The 23,984-nt window shown below is 30.3% G+C and overlaps 1 protein-coding gene across 1 annotated transcript; it reads left to right on the top strand.

Moving 5' to 3' along the window:
* The first annotated feature begins 3,456 nt into the window (after positions 1-3,456).
* On the top strand, positions 3,457-22,594 carry LOC115882403. Its single transcript, XM_030900458.1, has 4 exons — positions 3,457-3,722; positions 9,133-9,414; positions 20,166-20,258; positions 22,094-22,594. Exons 1-4 carry the CDS (start codon positions 3,656-3,658, stop codon positions 22,408-22,410), a joined length of 759 nt encoding a protein of 252 aa, XP_030756318.1. The 5' UTR covers positions 3,457-3,655; the 3' UTR covers positions 22,411-22,594.
* Positions 22,595-23,984: the final 1,390 nt, after the last annotated feature.

Genomic DNA, 23,984 nt, shown 5'->3' with positions numbered 1-23,984 from the left:
TCGATACCCAGCAGCTTATTTTAGCTTTTTTATGATATGAGAACGTAAAAAGGAAAATATTTAAAGTAATGTTAAAAAGTGAATATGTTTAATGTAAAATTAGTTAATTTTTAATAATATAATTTCCGCTTTTTAAAGTATGGTTTATGGTTTAAGCAAAAATTAACTTTTTCCAAAAAAAAAGAAAATGTAATTCAGTCAAAACGTGTAACTGTCAGATATCAGATATTTTTTTTTTGATAGTAGATTTATTAACCGACAAGGCGGAACATAAAACACTTAATAGAATTGATATTTCGGTTCGTTGCTGTAAATCAGTGCTATTTTAATCAAAATATTTCAACTCTACTTTTAATTTATATAATTCTGCGATGAAATATCGCCCTGTTCGGCTTGTGATATTCCAATTAATAAAAAATATTACTTTTTAATTGATTTATTGGCATTAAATTTCATCACTTTTCAGGGCACACCCTAAATAGTAAAGCCCCGTCTACACATAACGTTTTACCTGTCAGTTTTGCGTGTCAGGTAAAGCATAACCCCTTTAAAAACTCATGTTCGTATGTAGAATGGTATGGGGGTTAATCACAGCGACTTTACAGCGACTATTACAGAAAATTAAGCCAGTATCTGAGACCGATTTGCAGAGGTTAGTTCTCCATCTCTGATATCAGTAGTACCAAAGTTTATGGCACGAATGGTTGTCGTTTCGACACTCTCTGTGAGGAGATGTTCTGGTGCTTCTCCATTTCCCCACAGAAACTGAATTTGCCGTTGATTCTCAGCTTCAATCTAGTGAGGTGTTCATTGAGAAGACAGTCCTGTTAAAAATCCCGTGAACATTCGGAGATTGTTCTCAGATTACAGTTAGGGGTTGTTTTTTTTTGGTGTTACACAGCAAAATAAAAACACTCAATCACCACAATACACCAAACACTTTTACTTTTACACTGGACGCGCGTATCGCTAACCATGTTAGAATCATCAGCAGATGATTAAGTGTTTTTATTTTGGATTGTTCTTACATAACTCAAGAAATATATTTGATTTGTCTCAGTCGTAGGTACTGATAAATTTCTTCGAGTCTTAGACCGTTGGAGGATTCCCATTCCAGCTTACGGATGAGGTCATCCAGGTTCTTGAGTTCCGCTTTAAGTAAGTTTCTACTTGGGAAGCAGAAAGATTCTGGTCCAGTTAGTGGAGTGGTTCCTTTTCTAGCTAAATCGTTTGCTTTTTCATTGCCTTCTATCCCTTGATGGTCTAGCACCCAGAGTGAGGGGACTTTATTATCTTTGCCTAGTTTGTTGAGATTCTGTAGGCATTCTTTGACCAACTCCGGATTGATGGTTACTGACTTAATCGCTTTTAATGCTTCTTGACTATCGGATAAGATGGCTATTTCTTATTTCTCAATCCCCCTCTACACACGACGTATTACAATTTTAAAAATCACTTACTAAAGTTACTGTAATATATCCGTATATTATGTTTTTGTAAATTTACTTAACAGGTAAGACTGACAGGTAAACCGTTACGTGTTGACGGGGCATAAAACAAAATGTATTTCACTCTGTACATTTTCTCTAAAAATAAATCCTAAAATTAAGAGGTTATTTACAAAAATAAATTGTTATTATTTATTGAAACCCTAACCAAACCATTCAAATATTATTGAAGGGACAAAAATACATAAAATAAAATCAAATCTCTGTAACCAAACCCTTTTAATTATTGTAAAACAAATCAATATTTTCTACTGGCCAGTGTTATGTGTGCGGAATAATAAATTTTTAATATAATCCCTATATATTTGTTCTGGAAATAATTTGTTTCATTGAAGATTGGTTTAAATTTAGCATTATATGGATACAAAATAACAAATAGTTTTATGCCACAAATTTTGTAATATTATACACACATATATGCATAAGTAATAAAATGTCTATAAAATTATTATACAATATTAGAGTTCTTATTTTGAAATACGTTTTATTAAAATTGTATGTAAAGGGGGGAGGGGGTCAACACAATATCTTAATCAGAATTTCAACATCATGCGTATATATGAGTATATACTATATACGTATGCAATATGAAACAGTCACAACTTATTTACCGAATGTAAAGAATTGGATAAAGGAAGAAAAAAAACTTCGGGGAGATCGTATTTGATATTCAGAGTGCGATATATACTTCCTCGGTTACTGCCAAGGTCAAATAATTTCAAACTTGCCACCCTCTCATTTTGAAATATATACAGGGCAAGAATATTCTTCCCTTACTATTAAAAATTTATTTAAAAATATTAAAACATCCCCAAATATCCCCTAAAATTATGAATTTATTAGTGAAACTTTTTATGGTTAAAAAAAAGTTATTTCTCTCGATTAAAAAATTAATTTTAACCTTAAAAACTTTCACTAATAAATTCATAATTTTATGTAATAATTTATGATGCATTTGATTAAACCGATAGCCCCAAGCTCTCTTAAGATATTCATAAAGTCCGGAATTACCCCCAAAAAGGGTTGTGTAGGGATGAAACCTATATTATACAAAGACTTAGGCCACCTCAATCCATTGTCTCTTTGCTCAAACCGATAATCTTAGCTGTTTAGGAAATATTTATTACTATCCATCCCTTCAGATTATACATGTAAATTTTTATAATAAAATAAAATCTTAGCTCCATTATGCCAAAAAACAAAAAAGAAAACAAAATGAATAGATTATTTTGTGTATCCTCATACTTTAAAATACAGATAATTGAATTGCTAATATTTTGTTTCTCTTGTTATTATTTAAAACTATAAAAATGACAGAACGGCATCTAAAAACGAGGTGATTTCTGAACTTTTTTACAATTTACCTTGTTATAAAGTGGTAAAAGATGAAGTATTTGTATTGGTTCTTAATTGCTAAAATAGCTAATGTTAATTTTTAATTAGTTTATAAAAATTGTATTATAAATTATATAAAACAAGTCAGGAAAATTCAAAGGTTTTTAGGTTTCTAACAATGTTTTTGTACGTTTCAACATTTCTATAAATTTTTTAAACGGTACAATACATTCGTTTACGTTACATACTTGTAATTTGAGAGCTGTATATTTTGTGTCTATATTTTAAAACAGTGATAATTTTTAATTGTTAACACTAATATTTAATTTATTTATATATTTTATTTTATTAGAAATATCTATCTAGTTTTTCGGTTGTTTAACAATAAAGAACTGTTTTATCTGTTCTGTTAATCAAATGATAGGTATTTCTTTTTGAGAACCCCCTGTATGAATTGGGCAGCAAAGTAAAAGTGCTCGCGTTTGAAACGAATTAAAAAAATTGCCCCGAGAAAAAAAAAGAGAAAACAATAACTGCAAACATCTTTATAAACGAAATTAGCATTTAACGACACATTTAACACCGTTCTTAATGAGTTGCGTTTGAACGCAAATCGAGGAATATATATGGTGAACACGTTATAATGGCTTGCCAAAGCGTGCACTGTTAATATAATAACCAGCCAGACTGCGATATAATGCGTTCTTTACCCTAAATACCGCTTCTTTGAATTTAGATCATTTTTTTTTTAAATCAGATCGGTGAAATTTCGTGCTGTGCCAAGTCGCTTGCATTTTTATGATTTGATCAAAATGGAATATTGGTTTCTTGTTTTTGTGGTGCATTTTTTGGGATGTGTTCGCTGCTACTATGAAGCAGGTGAGTTTATATATCTATGAAAATTTTCAATACTTTGAAAATAATAATTCTTCACATTTAAATAAATAATTATCATTTACCACTTTACCACTAATTCACTTATATAAATATAATTCAAAATTATCCCATTTTCTTTATTACGGTTGTGTGTACATAGTATATATTTTAAATTAAAATAAATTACTAAATTTTGAATTGTGAATATTTTTACTAAGCAGATTATTTTGGTCATGATCAGGATAAATTTAATCGCTGTAAGCAGTTATTTAATTTTACAGCTTATTTTCTTATTATAGATATATTTATATGTACAAAAATATTATAAAAAAGGATTGCTTTAAAAAATATAAATATTTGACTTTTTTACAACTTCTGTTGACGTTTTTTGTAAATATTTAATATTTCTGCAAAATTACAATAAAGCCCTAATATAAAAATTATGGACTAAAGCATTGTGGCTGTTTAAAAATATGAAATACATTAACTAATTTTTGTCAGGATTTTATCTTGGGATCTTGAATTAAAAAAAAATACACATAAAAATACTAGTGCAATGCTCTTCAAATTAAATTATAATATAAATTTTAATGTCATATAACATTAATATTGCTCCCTGTAGTAATAATAGTAATTCTAACATAAAAAAAGATTAATAAGGATTACAAAATGTTATTGTAAATATAACAAACAAAAATAGAACACTAAATAAATAAATAAAACCTGAATTAGCGTTTATCTGTTCCAATTTCTCAACATATTTATGTATAAATTTAGATTAGAAACCGACTTAATAACGCTTTGATACGATGGGACAATGGTTTCGTTTTATGTCTATTTAATTACCTCAATCAAGGTAACCTAAATCAGAAGAGGAATTCAAAGTTGTTTATTCGGCTTGGCAACACGTTGTCTTCCAAACTAGCCTAATACAATTTCTAAGATCTTAATTAAATACATTCTTGGGACATTTTAATACTAATAAACCATTCCACTTTAAAGTCAAAAATTTCCAGGTATTAGGTATTATTTATTTTTCCTATATATTTTTGATAGTAGGGTGTCAAGTGGTGTAAAAATGAGACATATTCAAAACTTTTAGTTTTTTTCTTAACCACACCCATTTAAATACAAAAATATTTCCTCTATAAAAGGCATTTGGGGGTAAAGAGACTATTGCAAAAGTATAACTAGATTGAAAGTAACACTAAAAAAGTCAGTATGTAGACAAGAGTGACTCATATTTAACCAGATAAAAAGTCTGAAAATAACACATGCTGTGTTAAATATTATAAGACAATCACAAAATGTTAAAGTTTCTGTTATCGTTTAGAATAAATGGTGGTGTAACCATTTTTTTATTAGTAGAACTTAAAAAATGTGAACTGATGAAGAACACCCGCATATAATTCAAATCAAAATACACTAAAATTACACCCTCGCAAAAATACAAATTTTCTCATTTTTCAGGACAGAATATTTGGCTCACAATGTCAAAATAATAAAGAAAAGTTTTAAATAAAACATTCAAATTATTTAACGAGCTTCATAAAAAATTTATTTCGTTATTAATAAATTGTAATTAGCATAAGCTCGAGTACATCCTCAAATTCTTTTGCAAACTTTTATTCAGAATAGAAGCTTTGTACTAAATATAACTTCTAATTATTCAAACTTTTAATGATTTAATAATCTGGCGTTTGTCGATTAATTTTAATTATTTGAAGTTTCCCGAAAACTTAGCAGAAGAGAATTGGACGGATTAAAGGAAAAAAAGTTTGATTTAATACATATCTGTGTAAAAAGTTGTAGCTTGCTCTTTCTTCTTTTTATAAAAATCTTTATAACTATAAACACCAGCAATTTGATGCACATGTTTGATCATTTTAAATAAATTAATTTATACAATAGCCGAGACGATTTGAAAAGTTTTCCAGACAGAATACAAAATTAAACATTATTTTAGGCAATATCCTTTTTAGTTTGGGATTATTAAAATGTAAATTAATTAGAGACAGCAATGTGGAGAATCTCAATTATTTATTTTGCATATTTTTGGCAAAGGTCTACTCCTGACCGTTTCTTTGGATTCCCAACACAATAAAACAACAAACAAAAACACTGGAGTTAATGTAGACCTTTGTGGTTGGTTCAGAACTAGAAATGCTAAATATTTCGTTATTGAAAGAAAAAAGCCTGTATGAAATAAGAATAATATATATTTTTTGTAAAATTCCGCTGGGTTTGGAATCCATTGACCAAACTTTTCAGTTATTTTTGTGTACAATATTAAAATAAAAAAAGCTCATTTTTGAACATTTTTGCTTGTATTCAGAGCTCTAAGAGAACATAAGGAATTGTCATATTATTTTAAGAATAATTTTAGAATTTGTAGAAAATTTTATATAGATTGAGAATATTACTGCTCTTGTAAGACTACAATGGCCTATATTTTCTTATTCTACACTTTCTCGTTAGAAAATGACAGCAGTTTTAACAAAATCGGTAAAATGACGAAAATCGACTATTTTCATGTCTATGTATGGAAAAAAGTAGAAAATATGCTCATTTTTATTTATTTTTTACACATATTCTAAGGCCTTAGAAACATGGTAAACTTAGTCATAAAATCATGAAAATGTCAGCATTTCTAGGAAATTTTATGTAGATTTCGAAGATATAGTACCTAAGTCTTAATAGACTTAAATGTTTCGATTCGGTGAAAAATTTGAACTTTTACACCTTTGATTTGAAAAGAATTTCGATGATAAATAAAACTGTGCCTACATCTAAAACCGTAATTGTAAATACACAATGTCCTATATTTGCCTATACTATGCCTGCTAATTAGTAAAAAACAGTAGTTTTATCAAAATCGGCCTTTTTAAAATGAAACACGATGAAACTAATATTTGGAAAATCGATTGTTGTTGTACGAAAAAAGTTGTTTTTTAAATGGCAAATCCTGGCAAAACTGCATCTGGTCACGTGGCAGTTAGCAGTTAAAATCCCGAATCGGATAGTGCATAAAAATTAAGTTTTATGAAAGGCCTGAGGGCTGCGTCGCGTCGCGTCGTTCATAAAAACTTTTCATAGGGAATGCATGTGAAATGAGGTAATTTAATGGCATCTGTTCGTGAAACATTTCGCTAATCGAGGGGCAGAGCGGATAACAATTTTGCTGTTATCCGAAACTGCATATTCAGAAGAGCAAGGGTGCTACACAAATTAAATGAATTACTTTGACCTACGAGGGCGAACCCATATTTAAGCCATTCCATAAAATTATATTCGGAGTGGCTCTTGACATATTCTTGTCCACTTAATTTATTTTAATTATTATTCGAACCCGTTATTTTATAGTTTAAAATTTATTCCACGCATTTTTGTAGATTTTATGGGAGGAATGAAGATTGTGTCCCACTTTCGAGTTATAACTCATCATGCATTCTCAGGGCTTTGACAAAAGTCAGTATCTAAGACTGTTTTACAGAGGTTAGTTCTCCATCTCCGATATCAGTCGTACCAAAGTTTATATGGTACGAATGGTTGTCGTCTCGGTGCACTTAGAGTAGGTGGACTTATTTTCTTTGCCTAATTTGTTCAGCTTCTCTAGGCACTCTTTGGCCAACTTCGAATTGATGGTTACTGAGTTAATCGCTCTTAAGGCTGCTTGACTATCAGATAAGATGAATATTTCCTGTTTTCGATAGTTCTTACCCCAGTTCCTACATTTTCTTTGAAAAAGAGTGTCATATAAAGGATAGTTAATCGTAAATTTAATAAACTGTGTACCTAAAGTCAATAGGGCCAAAAGAATTAAACAAAATATTTCGAATTAGTCTTCCTTGTACAAAATTACTTCACACTGAGCATACATTTATTCATTATACCTTACTTAGCGAATTATACTTAATGGCTTGAATTCCTCGACTAATTTTGTTACAAGCATTTTAGAGAAAAAGGACCAAAGTAACCGACCGTAGGCAATTTTAAGCCGTCCAGTAAAAGCTTCGAATATATTTAAACACAAGAATTTTTCAATTAGGATTATGTTACTGTCCCTTTTTTCTCTGAAACGTTCCTAAATCTAGAAAGTGTCTTTTCTTCTAAAGATTTCGTCTTTTTACCAAAGTGTCAAAGCAATATTTTGAGACTTTCGAAAAAACCTAATCTTGTAATATATTTTTCCAAACGTTCTTGTGATAAATTACTTTTTATAAGTTTCTTTTAAATTTTCGGATTTTATACAAATCAAGCAAGAAACATGATCTTTTGAACACTTGTTTTGAAATGCTTTTTGATGATAGTTAAAAATATTCCTACATCTAAAACCGTACATGTAAGACTACAATGGCCCATATTTGTATATGTAATATATTCTACGTATTATAATTTGTAAATAACAGTAGTAGTAAAAATGACAATTTTGGTTATATGGCTTACATATTTTCAAAGGCCCTAGATTGGATTAGAAATTTGATAATTAGAGATTGGATAATGTAGATTATAGAATATACACTTTTGAAGGGTTAGGTATCTTGGCTCTGTGAGAAAATTAATTTTTTGAACTCTTGTTTTTCAGCTATTTTTGGTGTGGTTTAAGGATAAAACGTCCTCTGTATCGGTTACTGTTTTCATAGGACTACAATGACCTATATTTTCTTATTCTACACATTTTAAATAGTAAATAACAGCAGTTTTAGCAAAATCTGTAACATGAAGAAACAGTCGAAAATATGCCCATTTTTTGCTATTTTTTCAGATATTCAACGGCCTTTTCCTACATAGTAAACATAGCAATAACATTATGAAAATTTCAGTATTTGTAGAAAATTTTATGTAGATTCAGAAACCTTGGACCTTGGCTTTGTGAGAAAATTAATTTTTTGGATCCTTGTTTTTAAACTATTTTTGATTAAAATTAAAACGTCCTCTATATTTATTACTGTTGTCGTAGGACTAAAATGCTGTATATTTTCTTATTCTACACCTTTTAGTTAGTAAATAACAGCAGTTTTCATGAAATCGGTGACATGACGAAAATGGAAAAAGAATGGCAAAAATGGAAAAAGGTCGATTTTTTTACACATGTTCAAAAGTCTTAGAAAGATAGTAAACATAGTCATAAAATTATGAAAATTTCAGCATTTATAGCAAATTTTATGTAGATATTGAAGATCAAAATCAGTTACTTGTCCAAAATCGTAAATTTTCATATAGTCATGAAAAGCTTTAATTTCTTAGTAAGATTTTTAAATAATAATAAATAATAAGTTAATAAATAGTAAATCAATTAAAAAATTACAAATTACGGTATTTACGTAAATATCTAAGCCGGTTTTATCGATAAACCGCCTACATAATTTGGATTTGGTTGAAATTTAACGCCGAGTCATCTTGTGAGTTGCAGATGCCGATACATCTCCTGTGCCTAATATCTATTATGAGCCCCAGTCTGGAAAATCTTTTCGATTGTCATCTATCGAGAACGTGCTGATAAATAGGATGACGAATGACGGCAGCGGCGACGAAACGCAGCCAGTGGCGCACGTCAAAAGCACCGCACAGAAATGGGGCGGCAACGCCTTGACAAGGCGCCTTGCCTACAGAAGTAACGGGTGCACATGTCAAGGGTTTATTTGCGGCTGTTGTCTAGGAATCAACCTTAACCAGTTTCAATTTAACAGAGAAGGTACGTATTAAACTTAATCATATTACTGAAATGATCATGACAATAAAATTAAAATTTTAAGAACCCAAATTTCCAGACTTTTCGGTAATTATTATTGGTCAGTGGTGTGCACGTGTAATAATGCATCTTTTTGAGAAAAATATAACTCATATCAATTTTATTATTCTTTCATTAATTTTATTTATTACAAAAAAGACTCAGATATAGACTAGCAGATTGGGTGGAAGGGGGGAAGTAAATCACTGCGACCTTATAGATCTATTGTGTTCTCCTTTCTGAGCTTCATCTTGCGCAATGAAAGAATGTATGTTCGACGTGGTCGACGAGTTATAACTCATCATACAGTCTCAGGGCTTTGACAAAAGCTAGTGTCTAAGACGATTTTAACCAATTTTATGGCAAAAATGGTTAAACCTCGGCGCACTCAGTGATGAAATGTTGTGATGTTTCACCATTTTCCCAACATCTGCATTGGCCGTTGTTTCTTAGCTTAAATTTATTGAGGTGTTGATTAAGGAAACAGTGTCTTGTTAAAAACCTCGTGACAATCCAAATATTGTTCTTACTTATATCAAGAAAAATCTTTCATTTTTCTCGGTCGTAAGTCCTGAGAAATTTCTTCGAGTGCCCTTTGAGTGCCCGAAATAAAATTCTCTAGTGTCAACTTTTATTGCACACTTTATTCCCACGGTACTCTAGAGAATTTCTTTGTCATAAGCTAGCTCGTTTGCACATGGAAAAATGGCATTAGCGTAAAATATTTAAAGACACTAACTAATTGTTAGTTAGTTAAGTTGGCGGATTTTTTAGATTTTTAATGTTAAAACATCCTGTAATTTGCAGCATTAGATGGACGATAAAGTTTGTCTTTTTTTTAATATTTGTCTGAGATTATACACCAAAAATTGTATTATTTTTTGTCATCAGATTGAAATTCCATAATTTTTGACTGTAACCATAAAGTAATATATTAAATTTTGCATTCGGAATACGCTTTGAGTCGTTAAATCCACTGGGCCTGTATTCAGGTTCAGGATTAGTTTAGAATTTTCTATTATAATTCAAACTCCGGAGATAAACCTAAATATATGCACGTATTCAAAGGCACAGGCATTAATTGAAAATCACCCATTCCTGTACTAAACATACGCCCAAAATTTTCATTATGTCATTAATACAAGGTATAATTATGAATACTAACATAAATATATAAATTAATATTACACATTAAATTGAATTAAAATGAAGCAAAGAAATGTAAATCATATCCTGATTAGTTACGATTATTTTTGATCAAGGGATGCTTTTTAAGGACAGTGCGCTTTTATTAAAACCGTTGTACAAAGAATAGGGTCAGGGAAACAAAAAGTAAATGAAATTAAAAAAATTACACTGTTACAAATTAAAGGCCCTTATGTCAAGTTCCTTAAGGGATTTCGCTAAGCTTGTACTAAATACAAAGTCAGGCTTCGCATTGCGGAATTTCAAAACGATTTGGTAGGTGTTTTTGCGAGAATTGCGGTTAAGAAACCCGCTAACTAAAACGTAACGTGGGAAAGCACGTTCGGCAACCCTTTTAAGTCTTTGCCGTTAACTAATTGAAAAGAATACTCCATTTTGTGAAAACAGAACGAGAAAAAAATAACGGCGAAAAAAGTTAGGTATTTGTATTTTGCTCATCCCAGCTCCCTTATATTCATAAAACTGAGTAGTAAAACAGAATAACTTTTGCATTAGTTCGCCTAAAAATGTAAGACTATTTTAGGATGGTGTTCAACGACTTCTTGAAAAGTTTTCCGACTCTTTTATGTAAGTTATATATGTTCGGGATAGTTTAATATATTCTTGAAGAGAATACAATGTTGCAGATAAATATTACATATTTTTTTAATATATTTTAACAAAACCAGAATAAAATATTTATTGTTTTAAAAGATCTTTGGATAATAGAATACCGGGTGCTTTTCAAAAGTGGGCTCTCCCCTATAACATTTTTATTTTGTCCGATAAAAAAAACGAAATTTGGTATACTAGCATATGACATAAATTAGGATTGATTGACGTATTCAATTGTTTTTGGGCACTTCCTGTTTCACCGGAAATGACTACAACTTTTGATTTTTAAATGGCACCCTCGGTATATTTTTACTTTAATCGATAGAAAATGCAATATCTGAATAGAATGACATATCATATGTCAACTTTTGACATTTTCTCTTAAAAACAAATCGTATTTCAAATTTCAATCTAGAGTGCCATGGTTGTGTTAAAAACACTAATTTTTAATCAATGAGCCTTGGAAAAATAGATTTGACCCTCTAATGTTTTTCGTGTCTTGTCCCGGCCAGTTAAAAGATGCCCAAATCGTATTTTTAATATCTCAATTTTTTCAAATGAAACAAGGGTGGGTCATTAGCATATTTAGAAAAAGATTTTTTTTACGAATAATTTGGTAGCACATACTTGCTATTTCGAGTCAAATTGTCGTTATGAACCGCATGTTACAATGTCAATTAAACCATATGCGAAAATGTCAAAAGTTGACATATGATATGTCATTCTCTTCAGAGTGTCATATTCTATCGAATAAAGTAAAAAAATACCGAGGGTATCATTTAAATATCAAATGTTGTAGTCATTTCTGGTGACACAAGAAGTGACCAAAAACAATTGAATACGTCAATCAATCCTAATTTATATCATATACTAACATACCAAATCTCGATTTATTATCTGAAAAAATAAAAAAGTTATAGGGGGTGAGCCACTTTTGAGACGGACCTGGTATACACTCAGATGCAAAAAAAAACGCAACGGAAAAATTTTTGGTCGAGTTTAAAATGTTTAAACTTATGTGAACACATGCCACACCTCAGAAGACATGGTTCTGATCGAAAAATAATGTTTTATGAATAGTTACTCACAAAATTATTGCACAGGATGTTTTAGATTTAAGGTAAAAAAAACTCTTCAATTAACCCTGTATAATAAGCCAAATACTAAAGGTTATGAATTAAAGTTGATAGGTTTATATACAGTTTGCTAAAAAATTCATGAAAATAGGGCTAAAAGTAAAAAAATAACACTTTAAACTTGAGGAAAAAATTTCCGTTGCGTGTTTTTGCATTTGAGTATATGTTGATGAGTATAAATCTAATTAATGTGATATTACAAGGTATATATAAATATCTCATTACTCTTGACTATCGAGAACCTACGTATTCCGGTAGGTTAAGAATTAATTTCAAAACAGGTGACACACTTGAGAAAACGTCTCAGCAGCAGGCACGTTGGGGCTCTAATAGCGTACCATCAAAGGTAATGAAACTAGCATATGGTTTGACGTTGTATATAATCAGAGACAATTTTGTTATATCTGCCTGTTCAGGTGTAACGCATCTAATTTTCTAGTTAAAGGCGAAATTACCTCTAATAACCTAATGCGCTTTTGATTTAAAGGAGAACGCAGTCTCAGGCATATTATTAGTTTCCATTTATAGCAAATTCTGGTTTCATTTATACTAAATTTGGGATATGATGATTTTATTCCTCTTTAGATTTTTTGTATCTCAAAAATTTTATGTATAATGTAAACTTTTTATTTTATTAAAAACTCTATAACCATATACCGTATGATAAAAAAAAACGGCTGAGGAATGGCAATCGATGATAATTTTAGCGAGGGCATTTATTAAAGGAGACGTCATTTATTAAAAGTCGACATAAAATTTGTCAAAAATTAACAGTAATATTAGCAATTGACCTCGCCTAAATTGTCATCGATTTTCATTCCTCAGCCGTCTTTGACGCCGTTTTTTTTCGATCGCATGATCCTTAGGCACAAATCTTAGGTCTATAGAAATTAATATATACGTTTCATACTATTTTAGCATCATTAATATGATTTTATTTTTGTAGGTATTTATATATTTTATTTTCTATATTTTTTAATATTTTTTAATTATTATTTAGTTACGTTTATTTGTGATTCTAATTTTGATATTTCAATATTTTAACTTAAAGTTTTATCATAATTCTATAAAATAATTTATTTTTTTTAATCCAGTCAAGAAGTAGTCACTTTAATTTATATATTTGTAGTTGAGACATATTTTTAAGTATTTTTAATGACAGTATTAAAAAAGTAGATGATATATATATATACAACCGCGTAATATAAACTATCCACGCTAGACATTTATGACGCTTCTAGAGTTTCTCCTAGTATCATTAAATATGAGGAAACTTAGATTATGCAACTGAGATACTAGTTGTATGCCTTAAGGCGTTGCAAGAAGGATCGGTACAGCAAATCGAATGTTTTTGAAACATATGCCCGTATCCAAAGTATGTGTATTAATTAGGTGGTTATTGAATTTTGGGCTCAAATAGAGATTCGTCGAAAGTTCGAATAAGAAAGTTTCCGCATGTGCTTTAAAGTATACGAAAACTTGACTTGACGTTATATCCAGTAATCAAATCGTTGGAAATGGAAACCAACTTTGCGAATATCTTACGTATAATTTAACATTCGTGCATATATACATATGTCTCCTGGTTTCTAACTTTCTTTGATATGATTAAAAATTTCATATCGAGAACGCACTCCCCCAAGAAGATCTCATTCTGAAAAGTCATGCATTAAGATCTCTCTAATTGTATTTTTGTTTAATAGACGTAGGGTTCCCATACAAATGCTCCAAACTCCGGACAAATTCCGGAGTTCTTCGAAAAATAAATAATTTATTTAGATATGTAAAGTTTGTCCAGTGAAAGAATACTTCAGAGTGACAGTTGTCTGTTGCTTTAATTCACAGGTAAATTGTATTTTCTGTCATTGTTTGCATGTCGTCTGACTACATTCCTACCCGACTCGTCGAACCGATAGAGAGGCTTTACTTTAAAGAGAAACTTAAAGGCAGCTGAAAAAGTGCTATGAGTTAAAATCTGTTCAACGAAATAGATGAGCTTTCGACAGATGACATTCAAAAAATGACAGAAAACAAAAATTACGTGTGAATGAAAATGACAAGCACAACGGTCACTTAAATAGATCTTTTGACGAGTATATTCATAACAAATTAAAATAAAAAAATTTAAAATTCTAGATATGTATATTTATTTTCCAGACTTCTTTCAAATTTCGGCCGGACCAACCCTAAATGAATGGCCACCTTTCTTTTTATCATAGAAGGAGAATGTAATAGGATGTTTCAATATTGTCTTGAAGCTTTAAAGGGACGTACTGTACACAATTAAGTGACACAGAGTCAACAAAACTAAGTTGAGACCATGCAAGCGACCCATGTCCTTTACCCAATTGATTTTCATTGAACAGGATTGTGCAAATAACAACACACGTGTATCAGATATTCCATCAGTGACCGTAAACCTAGCTTAAAGATTTACATTAGGATCTACACGATAATTTTGGTATACGCTAGTTTCGGTCAGAGCTAGTAAAATAGATATTAACAGACAACGATGGCTAACTTCAGCTATTTGTGATAACGCGATTTCTCTTGTGCTCGATCTTGCTCAATTTCATAGGTATTTGTTTATGTATAATGCTGTTATATCGATGCGATAAGCGCTTGGTCACTGTTAATTGATAGCTGTTTATCAGCAATACGCTTACCTCCCATGAGATAACGTTTAAGCTTGAATAACTTCAGCCAGAGTAGTTGAATATAGTTTAGAACTTTTATCCATCTTCTAATTTTATTAAATTGAGACTTTATTTCTTCTCAACAAGAAGGTCATATTTATTTTCTAATATCAAAATATTGATTAAATCGCCCTTAAATATATAAGTATAATATATTTATTGCGTTTGGAGAGTTGCATTGATTTATGTACCCACTAAATCTGTCATATGAATAAATGTTATGTAATGCTAAAACGTCAAGCCGAAGACAAGCATATCATTGAGATAAGGACGCTATAATCATATAGGCCACTTCCGTGACCTTTGTTTCCAACATAATAGCATTGTAGAAGGTCAATGGTTCATATTCTATTGTTTCACAATTTCGTCTTGTAGTAATGGTCAATACTCATCTGAATTCATTATAACATTAGCGTATTTGGCATTTATGAACTTCCTTCTCTATAATATGAAGTATAATTGCAAATGCTTACAATAAAAAATCTATATTAAATATATAATAAAGTAAACAGACACTAATTTTATTATAAGTAAAGTGTGACAAGCAAAAATATTGAATAAATAAATTCTATAATTGAAGTCACTTTTATTTCACTTTTGTTAAGTGAATAACGCAAGCAAGGAAAATTAAGGTTGATTAAAAAGTTTCTGGAAATTAATTGCGACCCAGGGACTCGTAGAATTTTTTTAATGTTTGTAGTTATATTTAAGTGCAGAAAATGCAAACAATACGCTATTTGCCAGTTTATTAGGGCTTCTCTTAATTAAATGCAGCCAAGAATATATTTATATTAAATATAAACAACAAATTTTGTTTAAATAACTTTTCAAAATTATTTCAAGTATTCTTGAAATTCTAATTATTAACTTCTGCATACTCTAAACTAATTATTCTATTTCTAACTTCTGCATACTATTATCTACATGTAAATAATACTACAATTTTTGCTTTGAACGATAGTTTATGATTTAAAATTTAGCCTATATTTGGTTTCCCTAAATGCAAGGAAAACATCTCAGTACCAAAAGCCCAGAAACTTGGAACACCTTCAAAAAGGAATTCCACTCCTCCAACTCCCAGTGTTTTCTCAGCAGTTAAATGACCATACTATAACGTGGTATACTGATACTTCCAAAACCAAACCACTATCTAGACTAGAACCACAGATAACACATAATGTGATTATGTGTTATCTGTGCTAGAACCGTTCTGCATCCCAAGTGGAAATCAAGAGCGGAAGTCAAGAACATGGAAGACTCCATCCATAACCTGGAATGGGATTCCTCCAACAACAAAAACTAGATTTAAGTAAGAACAATCTTCGGATTATCCACGGGTTTTTTAACAGAACACTGTCTCTCAGTAAACTCTTCAGTAGACTGAAATTAAGAAACAACGGCGAATGCAGATTCTGTTGGGAAAATGGGGAAACACCAGAACACCTCATCACTGAGTGCACCGAAACGATAACGATTCGTGCCATAAACTATGGTACGACTGATATCGGAGATGGAGATCTAACCTCTGTAAAACCGAATCAGATACTGGCTTTTGTCAAAGCCCTGAGACTGTATGATCAGCTTCAAGAAAGGGGGACACAATAGGTCTATAAGGTCGCAGTGGTTAACTTCTCTTCTTCTATACAATCTACAAGGCCAAAATGGACAATATTTTCGTGTTCTATATCTTTTTATTAGTTAATAAAAATAATTTCATCAAAATGGTTAAAATCATAACCTCTTGAATTTTGTTAGCACTGTTAGTTTTCAAAAAATCACTTGTCTTCGTTATAAGTATAGTAATCAGCTTCTTTTTGTACCGTTTCTTCTGTGCGAAATGTCAAAAATAACTAATGAAGCGAAGCCGAAGTTGTTTTAGTAGTTCTGCGAGATAATTTTAAAAGTCGCTGTCAAATTAAGTATTACGGTTAAATTAATAATTTTCATGACGCGCACAATTCTCGAAGACGATTGTGGCAAAAACAAAGTGTCAAAAAGCAAGAGGGCGTAACCGAAGTACATAAATTACTATAGATTTCTTAATACAACTTGCCCAAGTGACTGCGGACCGAGGCGTTTTTTGCATAACTGAAAATTCCCGTAGGACGAAATGAATTAATCAAGTTCAACCCTCTCGTGAAATAAAATTAATGAGTTTTCACTTGGTTAAATAAATTTTCACTATTTCCACTCGCCAAGATTTTATATTTTCGACATGCCGGCAACTTTAGGACATCTCGTAAAATTTTTATTTACGTTTTATTCAATAAAACTATCATCGTTTTCGGAACTTTAGTTTGTTTTGCAAAAAATAATGGAAAACTCATATTTTAACAGTTCGATATTATTACTGCTAGTAATTGTAATTAAATGCCCTAATTATGTTTTTAAAATATCTAAATCTATGTAGATCAAGACAGGTTCCCTACCCCCACAGAAAATTATACAAGGCGAGTAAACGATAGAGTAAAGTACATTACCTCACTTGTTTTGAAAATTTAAAAAAATGATAAATAGAAAAGTATTTACGACTTTGTTTTAAAAAAAACTGTGGCAGATATCACATTTGTTTTTTTAATGCAACACGCAAAAAAAAAAGTTCGGGTTTTTATATGAATCAGTGGCACTATAGTTTCTGAAATCCAGGAATTGCAATTTGGTAGAGCAGTTTTATAGATATGAAGAAAAAGATATGTCTTGTATGTAGGACTATTTATAATTTAATGATTAAGTGTTTGACGGAATAATAAAAATAGAAATCCAGATAATTATTAATTCTAAAAACCCGTTTCCCAAAATGTATATAAGATAAAGAAAAAGATATATACCTATAAGCAATCAAAACCCACTTTAAGAGTGTAATAGAGCTATAGCAAAACATTAACCTAACTTTAAGGTGAATCGACCGCCAAATCATTACTGTTGAGTCCCTCCATTCTGACAAACTGATTTCAAATTGATAACCTTTATTTTGCAATTCGATTAGGTGATAACAAAGCTTAGTTTAGAAAGTAAGTTTGTGTGCTTGCTTATTTTGCATCTAACATGTCAAAAATGTTTATTTTTGTATGCAATAAAATGTAGTTTTAGTTTGACAACAGAATCGATTTGCGGAATTTGTAGATAATAAAAAGACCTATATAATCTTGGATAACAAAACACCACCCAATTTTTTGTAAGAATGGATAGAGTAAGATACAATAACAATATATACATTTAATGGCGTTAAATTACAATAGAGCTTCAATTGCGGTACGTTTAGTTATTTCTGCGTGCAGGTGTTAAACTGTTCGTTTTGTCGAAGACAATTAAACGAAAACAGATAAACCGACCAACAAATAATGACATAGAACATGTAAATGCGAAATTACGCCAGCATTAAACTAAGTGTAAAACAACAATTTTATTGGAGCAATAGGATAGGCTATCGCCAAAGTCCCAACTTCAGTAAATAATGCAGCGGAGACACAGAGATAAATTATTTACAAAGGGATCTTTACAATGCAAACAGCTTGTAAGCAACTCGATGCACTACATTTAGGACTTGCATCAATGGCACCGATCTTTTAGCGTAGATTTGATATTCTTTCGAACGATGTAACTCGAACAAGTCATAATCTGATTGAACGAAACTTCTGTTTTAGATTAGAACAATCAAAAGCAAGAAAGAAAGCGCTCGTACTCTTTTGCTTTTACTCGAACATTCTCTTTGAACACGCCAATGTATTTTATTTTAAAAAGATTTTACATTTCCAATAATTCTCTAGTATTTTATTAACAGATTTTTATTTCTTGGAATGTGATAGACAATTGTTTTACAGGTGGAAGTTGAAAATTCTCTTAGTATCAATAGATCTTTGTTTTATACATAAAATTCATAAAAGTAACCTAACCTAACAGGAATATTCCGCATGAACCCACAGTATCTGAAGGAAAAAATATACCGGAAATTTAGATAGATTTTTAATACTCAGATTAATATAATTGATTCGATTAATAATCTGATGGACTCCATCATTTCTTAAAGGTTCGAACAATCAAAACTTAAGAGAAAAACGAAATGTTTCCTCTCCTTTTTTATCTTCTCGGATCTCTCGAGCTCGGGCAGACGAGAATTTATTTTACTTTGGCAGCATTGATAAATCGCGCATCTTTGCAGCGAATTTATTTATGTTCGGAAGTGTTAAAGCAGAGGTAAACTCCTGATTAATTTCTTGCATTACGAAGCACAACTTGTATTATGTTAACTGGAATAGCAGGACGTCCTTCAGAACTGTGTTACAAAGACGGAGACCGGGGGTTTGCTTTGTATATCTAGACGTTTTGAAATACTAAGCCTAATTGTCAGAATATTAGTTTAGATTGTCGTCTGATATCTATTTCATCCTCAAGTTGTAAAATTAATTTTATACAAGGCACTATTTAAGCATTCTTAAATCAATAATTTATTTTATTTTTTTTATAATTTTATTTAAAATAAAATTATTATCATTAATGCACTTAAGAGATGTAGCTTAAATAGCCATAAAGAAAACGCTCAAAATTTGAATTTTCAGATTTAATACAAGAATTTTATCGTAAATTTGAATTGAGGAATACATATATACCGGATGAGCTTGCGTCTTTATATTTGTGTATCAAAAATACTCAAAATGGCTTCTTTGCTTAGAATAAAGCTCTTTCAGGAGGAATGCCTGATTTAGGCGTAATACTATTTAAATCCGGTCTTTGCAAATGTTCCCTTTAGGCAAAAAATATTCTAAAATGTTTGATTTTTCTAGCTGAATTTCTTTAGTTTTATCAATGCAGGATTTTCTCCAAAACAATATACCCTGGCCTTAATTTTTTAAAAACATAAATAAACATTTTCAAAAAATATAACAAATGCATTAACTTTATAACTAAAAATATTCTTTTGTGTTTAAAATTATTTATCATAATTTGGCATGTTAAGTTTCGCACCTTATATTTTTTATTATATTGTGCCTTTTAAAAAAACGAGTCTGCCGTGCAGTTCTACAAAAGGAACTTTAGCTGGTTAACAGTTTAACCATATATTCAAAGTTTCCACTCACTGTTTCAGGTTGTATGAATTTCACCTATGAACCTCAGGAGTTTGCAGTTACTATGAACATGGTAATGGACGGAAACTCTGTCTTCTCGTATACGTTTTCAGGTAAATAACAAATTGTTTATATCTAGATTTATTCGAGAAGAAATATATGTGTTGTCTGCTAATATAATCCTAGTAAAAGTACTTTTTTCACACATATTCCACAAATAAGTAATGTGGAAATAAAATTAAAATATTTGTCACAAAATTACGACATCTCTGCACCTTCTTCAGAATAAAAAGGTCCTATTCATCCGCGTATTGACAAAATTCTCTTAAAGACCTCCCTCAGTAACTCGCTGAAGCCTGAAATCACACCAGACGATAAAGAGACATAGACGGGAGTATTCCATTCATAAAATCACATTTTACGTGGCGTCACTTACAGCTTCACAAGAACTAGCATTCCCTTTATATTATCTCCTTATAATTTTCGGCGCCTCAATTATGAAGAAACAGCAGGTGGGGCCTGTCTTCTTTTGGCTTAATAAGGTGTCATTAAGTTTACCAATAAGTTGTTTTTTAATTTGTGATAATGTAATGTAATTTATGGACGCCCCTGTATTATATTAGTTATTTTTTTAATTTTTTAAACATAAAATTTAATGAAAAATAGTTTATAAAAAATATTTAAAATGACATATCTGATTGCTCTTCGTAAAATATGATTAAAAAGATAAATATATTGTGCCAAACGTAAAATGAGATAAAACCTGTCAAAATATTAAAAGGACAGTAATGGTTTTTTCCCTGCCTCGCTTGCCAGCTATTTAATTATTTATTGTCCGACTTTATTCGGAAGTTAGTGCCCTTTCGGTGTTGTTCGTCGTCTGGTAACTGGCTGGGACTAATTAATCCTATTTTCAATTACTTGTTTAACATTTGAACTACACTGTTATTGGTCTCCAAAGAAATCCTTTAAATTATACTACACGCCCGCAAATTAATTTAAGGAAGCTCGCTCTTTTTTCTCTTCCCTCGCGAAATAATACACACAAATAAGGTGTTCATTAAAAGTTCCCACAAATGGGACAGCGAACTAATTTTAAATGCGAATTATAATTTTAACAAGGGACAGAGAACTATATCACGAAGGTAATGCAATAAAACTAGTTAAAAATATTACATGGTCATATCTGTTTAATTAATTTATTTACTCCACTAGTTCCACTCTAATAGGACTTGCACATGAAAGGGTAATTTTAATTTATGATATGTATTTTTAATTCTCTAATATTTGTTTTTTCGTCCCGAAAATTATCTTCTCTGGAAAATTTATAGTCCACAAATGTAGAAAAGTTTATAAAAAAATAAAAAGTTTACAAATTTATCATTTCAGTTTATTTTTTGTCAATAATTTCATGTATTGAGTATGTTTATTCTAAATATCTTGATCACGGTTGCTCGTTAACAAAGATTACCTTTTTTACGTAAAAAATATCAGAAATGTATATTTTTTTTCACTCAATTGACTTATACAGGTAGGGACCAAAAGTTATTACTCTTCAAAACTGTTAAAAAAACATATAGGTGGCAAACCCTAAAAGTAGGAGTCATATGTCAAAAAACACCCCGACACCAATTTTTATCCAAATATAGACTATAGTTCAGAAATTATTTGGAAAAAACGAAGCATTTTAGGACATAAATTTATAAGAACTTTTTTTACTTATTTTTATATGTAAACTATGCTGCCGAAGTTTCCCGAATACGGTTCGGACCAAACTGTATATGTCTCATTTAAACAAATTCAAAATCTATTCAGATAAAATAAATCAAACACAAAAAAATGTAATATAAAAAATAAAATGTAAATTTGATATACATATTAAAAAAATAAAAAATGAATGCATGAAAAATAAAAAATATGAAAATAATATTCATATATTATTTTCTAGCTAAAAATCCACCACCATTGTGTATTCCCGTACCAATACCGTACGTTCCCCTTCAAGTCGAGACCTGTGCGAGACTATATGACATCTATACACCCGGCCAAAACCTGCACATGTGTTTTGATTTTGAGACGAGGATTGAAAGGGCCACAGTTCTCGTGTTGCATTTCGATTGTATGCGAATGGGGAATGACGGTGTGGCGTTCGTCAAACCGGGAGACGTTGGGGCATTGCCCCCTTCTTTAACCACCCCTTCATCGCAGCTGGATTCCGATGTTTATGATCAAGTAACGGAAATTAAAAAGAATAACCAAGAATAAGACGTCAGACACATAAAATCTTTCTCTGTTAGATGTTCATCCTGGAGAGGGGTTACTAAAGGTTACATTTGCATATTTTTATCCTTAGCAAGTATCTAAAATTCTGTTTCTTTTACGTTTATTAGTAGTGTTTCCAGTTATTTCGGAAAAGGATGTAAAAAGTTTACTTGGAAAGTTATTCCACTATTAAATTATATGATCTGTATAAAATAAAAGCAAATTAATTTATAAGTTTAAGTGTATTAATAAAATATATAAATAAACAAAAAACAGTAATGTTTAAAATTATTTAATCTCCCTAGACTTTAATTGTTTTTGAAATTATATATATATATATATATATATATATATATATATATATATATATATATATATATATATATATATATATATATATATATATATATATATATATATATATATATATATATATATATATATATATATATATATATATATATATATATATATATATATATATATATATATATTTAAATATATTGATTACCTCTGATTAAAATTATTATACAGCGGATTAAAAAGCATCAATGATACGAAACATTAATGTGGAATCTAATCTACAGATAAAAATAATAAACATATAACATACACCTTAAGTTTCTTCTGGAGGATATTACAGTTCTTGAAAAGGTATATAAAAATAATATAATTGGTTTTTTAATAATACTGGTAAACCGTTTTCTTTGAAATTTAGTATTCTTGTGCACATTTTAATACCAAATACCGAATTAATGGCGACAGTGTGTAAATTCTTTAAGGATACAGTAATACCGTATGATCGAATAAAAACGGCGTCAACGATGGCTATGAAATGAAGATCGCTGTCATTTTATATGTAAAATTATATGGGAAATGTCATCGATCGTCATTTCCAAGCCAACTGGACGCCGTTTTTTTTCGATCATACGGTATTAACATGTGGCATAAAAACGAGGACTTTTTAATCGTTTAGAGAAACAGTGAACGTTTTTTAGATATTAAAGGTTACAATACGGACTTTGGTATTAAAGAAATCATAAGATCAGATTATGCTCTAAACATTTACAAGATATGTTACAAGTGAGGGCTGTAAAAACTTTCAATAGCTCTAAATTCCAGTATCTTTCAAGAGCTGTACCTCCGGAAGAAACTTATTTTCATAAAAACTTTTTCTTTTACTCTTACCTGTATTATCAACCACTGCAGTTTGCATTTTCATTTCATAGCCATCGCTGACGCCGTTATTTTTTCGATCGTATGGTATCAGCTACTGCAGTTTGGTTTTTTTACACCCTGTATAGACCTATTTATTAGATTTTTGACGTAAAGCAATATTATTAGTCTAAAAATGTTGTTTAAGATACTTCGACTATTTAAAAGAATAGAAATATAATGAAACGTGTCTCACACCTTATAAAATTATGCAACTTCAAACTTTGAAGTGTTAATTGAATGTAAAATAGTTGTAGGTCGTGAAAGAAAGAAACGCCCTATTTTTAAATTAAATGAAGTTTGTTATTAAAGCAACATTTTTTATTCGGCCTTTATACTGCGAATTACCACTAAAAGTAGAA

This window comes from Sitophilus oryzae, unplaced genomic scaffold (genome assembly GCF_002938485.1).
Source record: "Sitophilus oryzae breed Bouriz unplaced genomic scaffold, Soryzae_2.0 scaffold_177_pilon_pilon, whole genome shotgun sequence".
NCBI classification, from domain to species: domain Eukaryota; kingdom Metazoa; phylum Arthropoda; class Insecta; order Coleoptera; family Curculionidae; genus Sitophilus; species Sitophilus oryzae.
The sequence above is the reverse complement of the archived record's forward strand: the minus strand, read 5'-3'. Positions and strand labels throughout refer to the sequence as shown.

What these genes read in the sequence shown, in the direction of transcription:
- LOC115882403 (XM_030900458.1), top strand. Translation starts at nt 3,656, where the DNA reads ATGGAATATTGGTTTCTTGTTTTTGTGGTGCATTTTTTGGGATGTGTT. An exon ending in GTTTCAATTTAACAGAGAAG is followed by an intron (nt 9,415 to 20,165) that starts GTACGTATTAAA and finishes TCACTGTTTCAG; the next exon opens with GTTGTATGAATTTCACCTAT. An exon ending in CTTCTCGTATACGTTTTCAG is followed by an intron (nt 20,259 to 22,093) that starts GTAAATAACAAA and finishes ATTATTTTCTAG; the next exon opens with CTAAAAATCCACCACCATTG.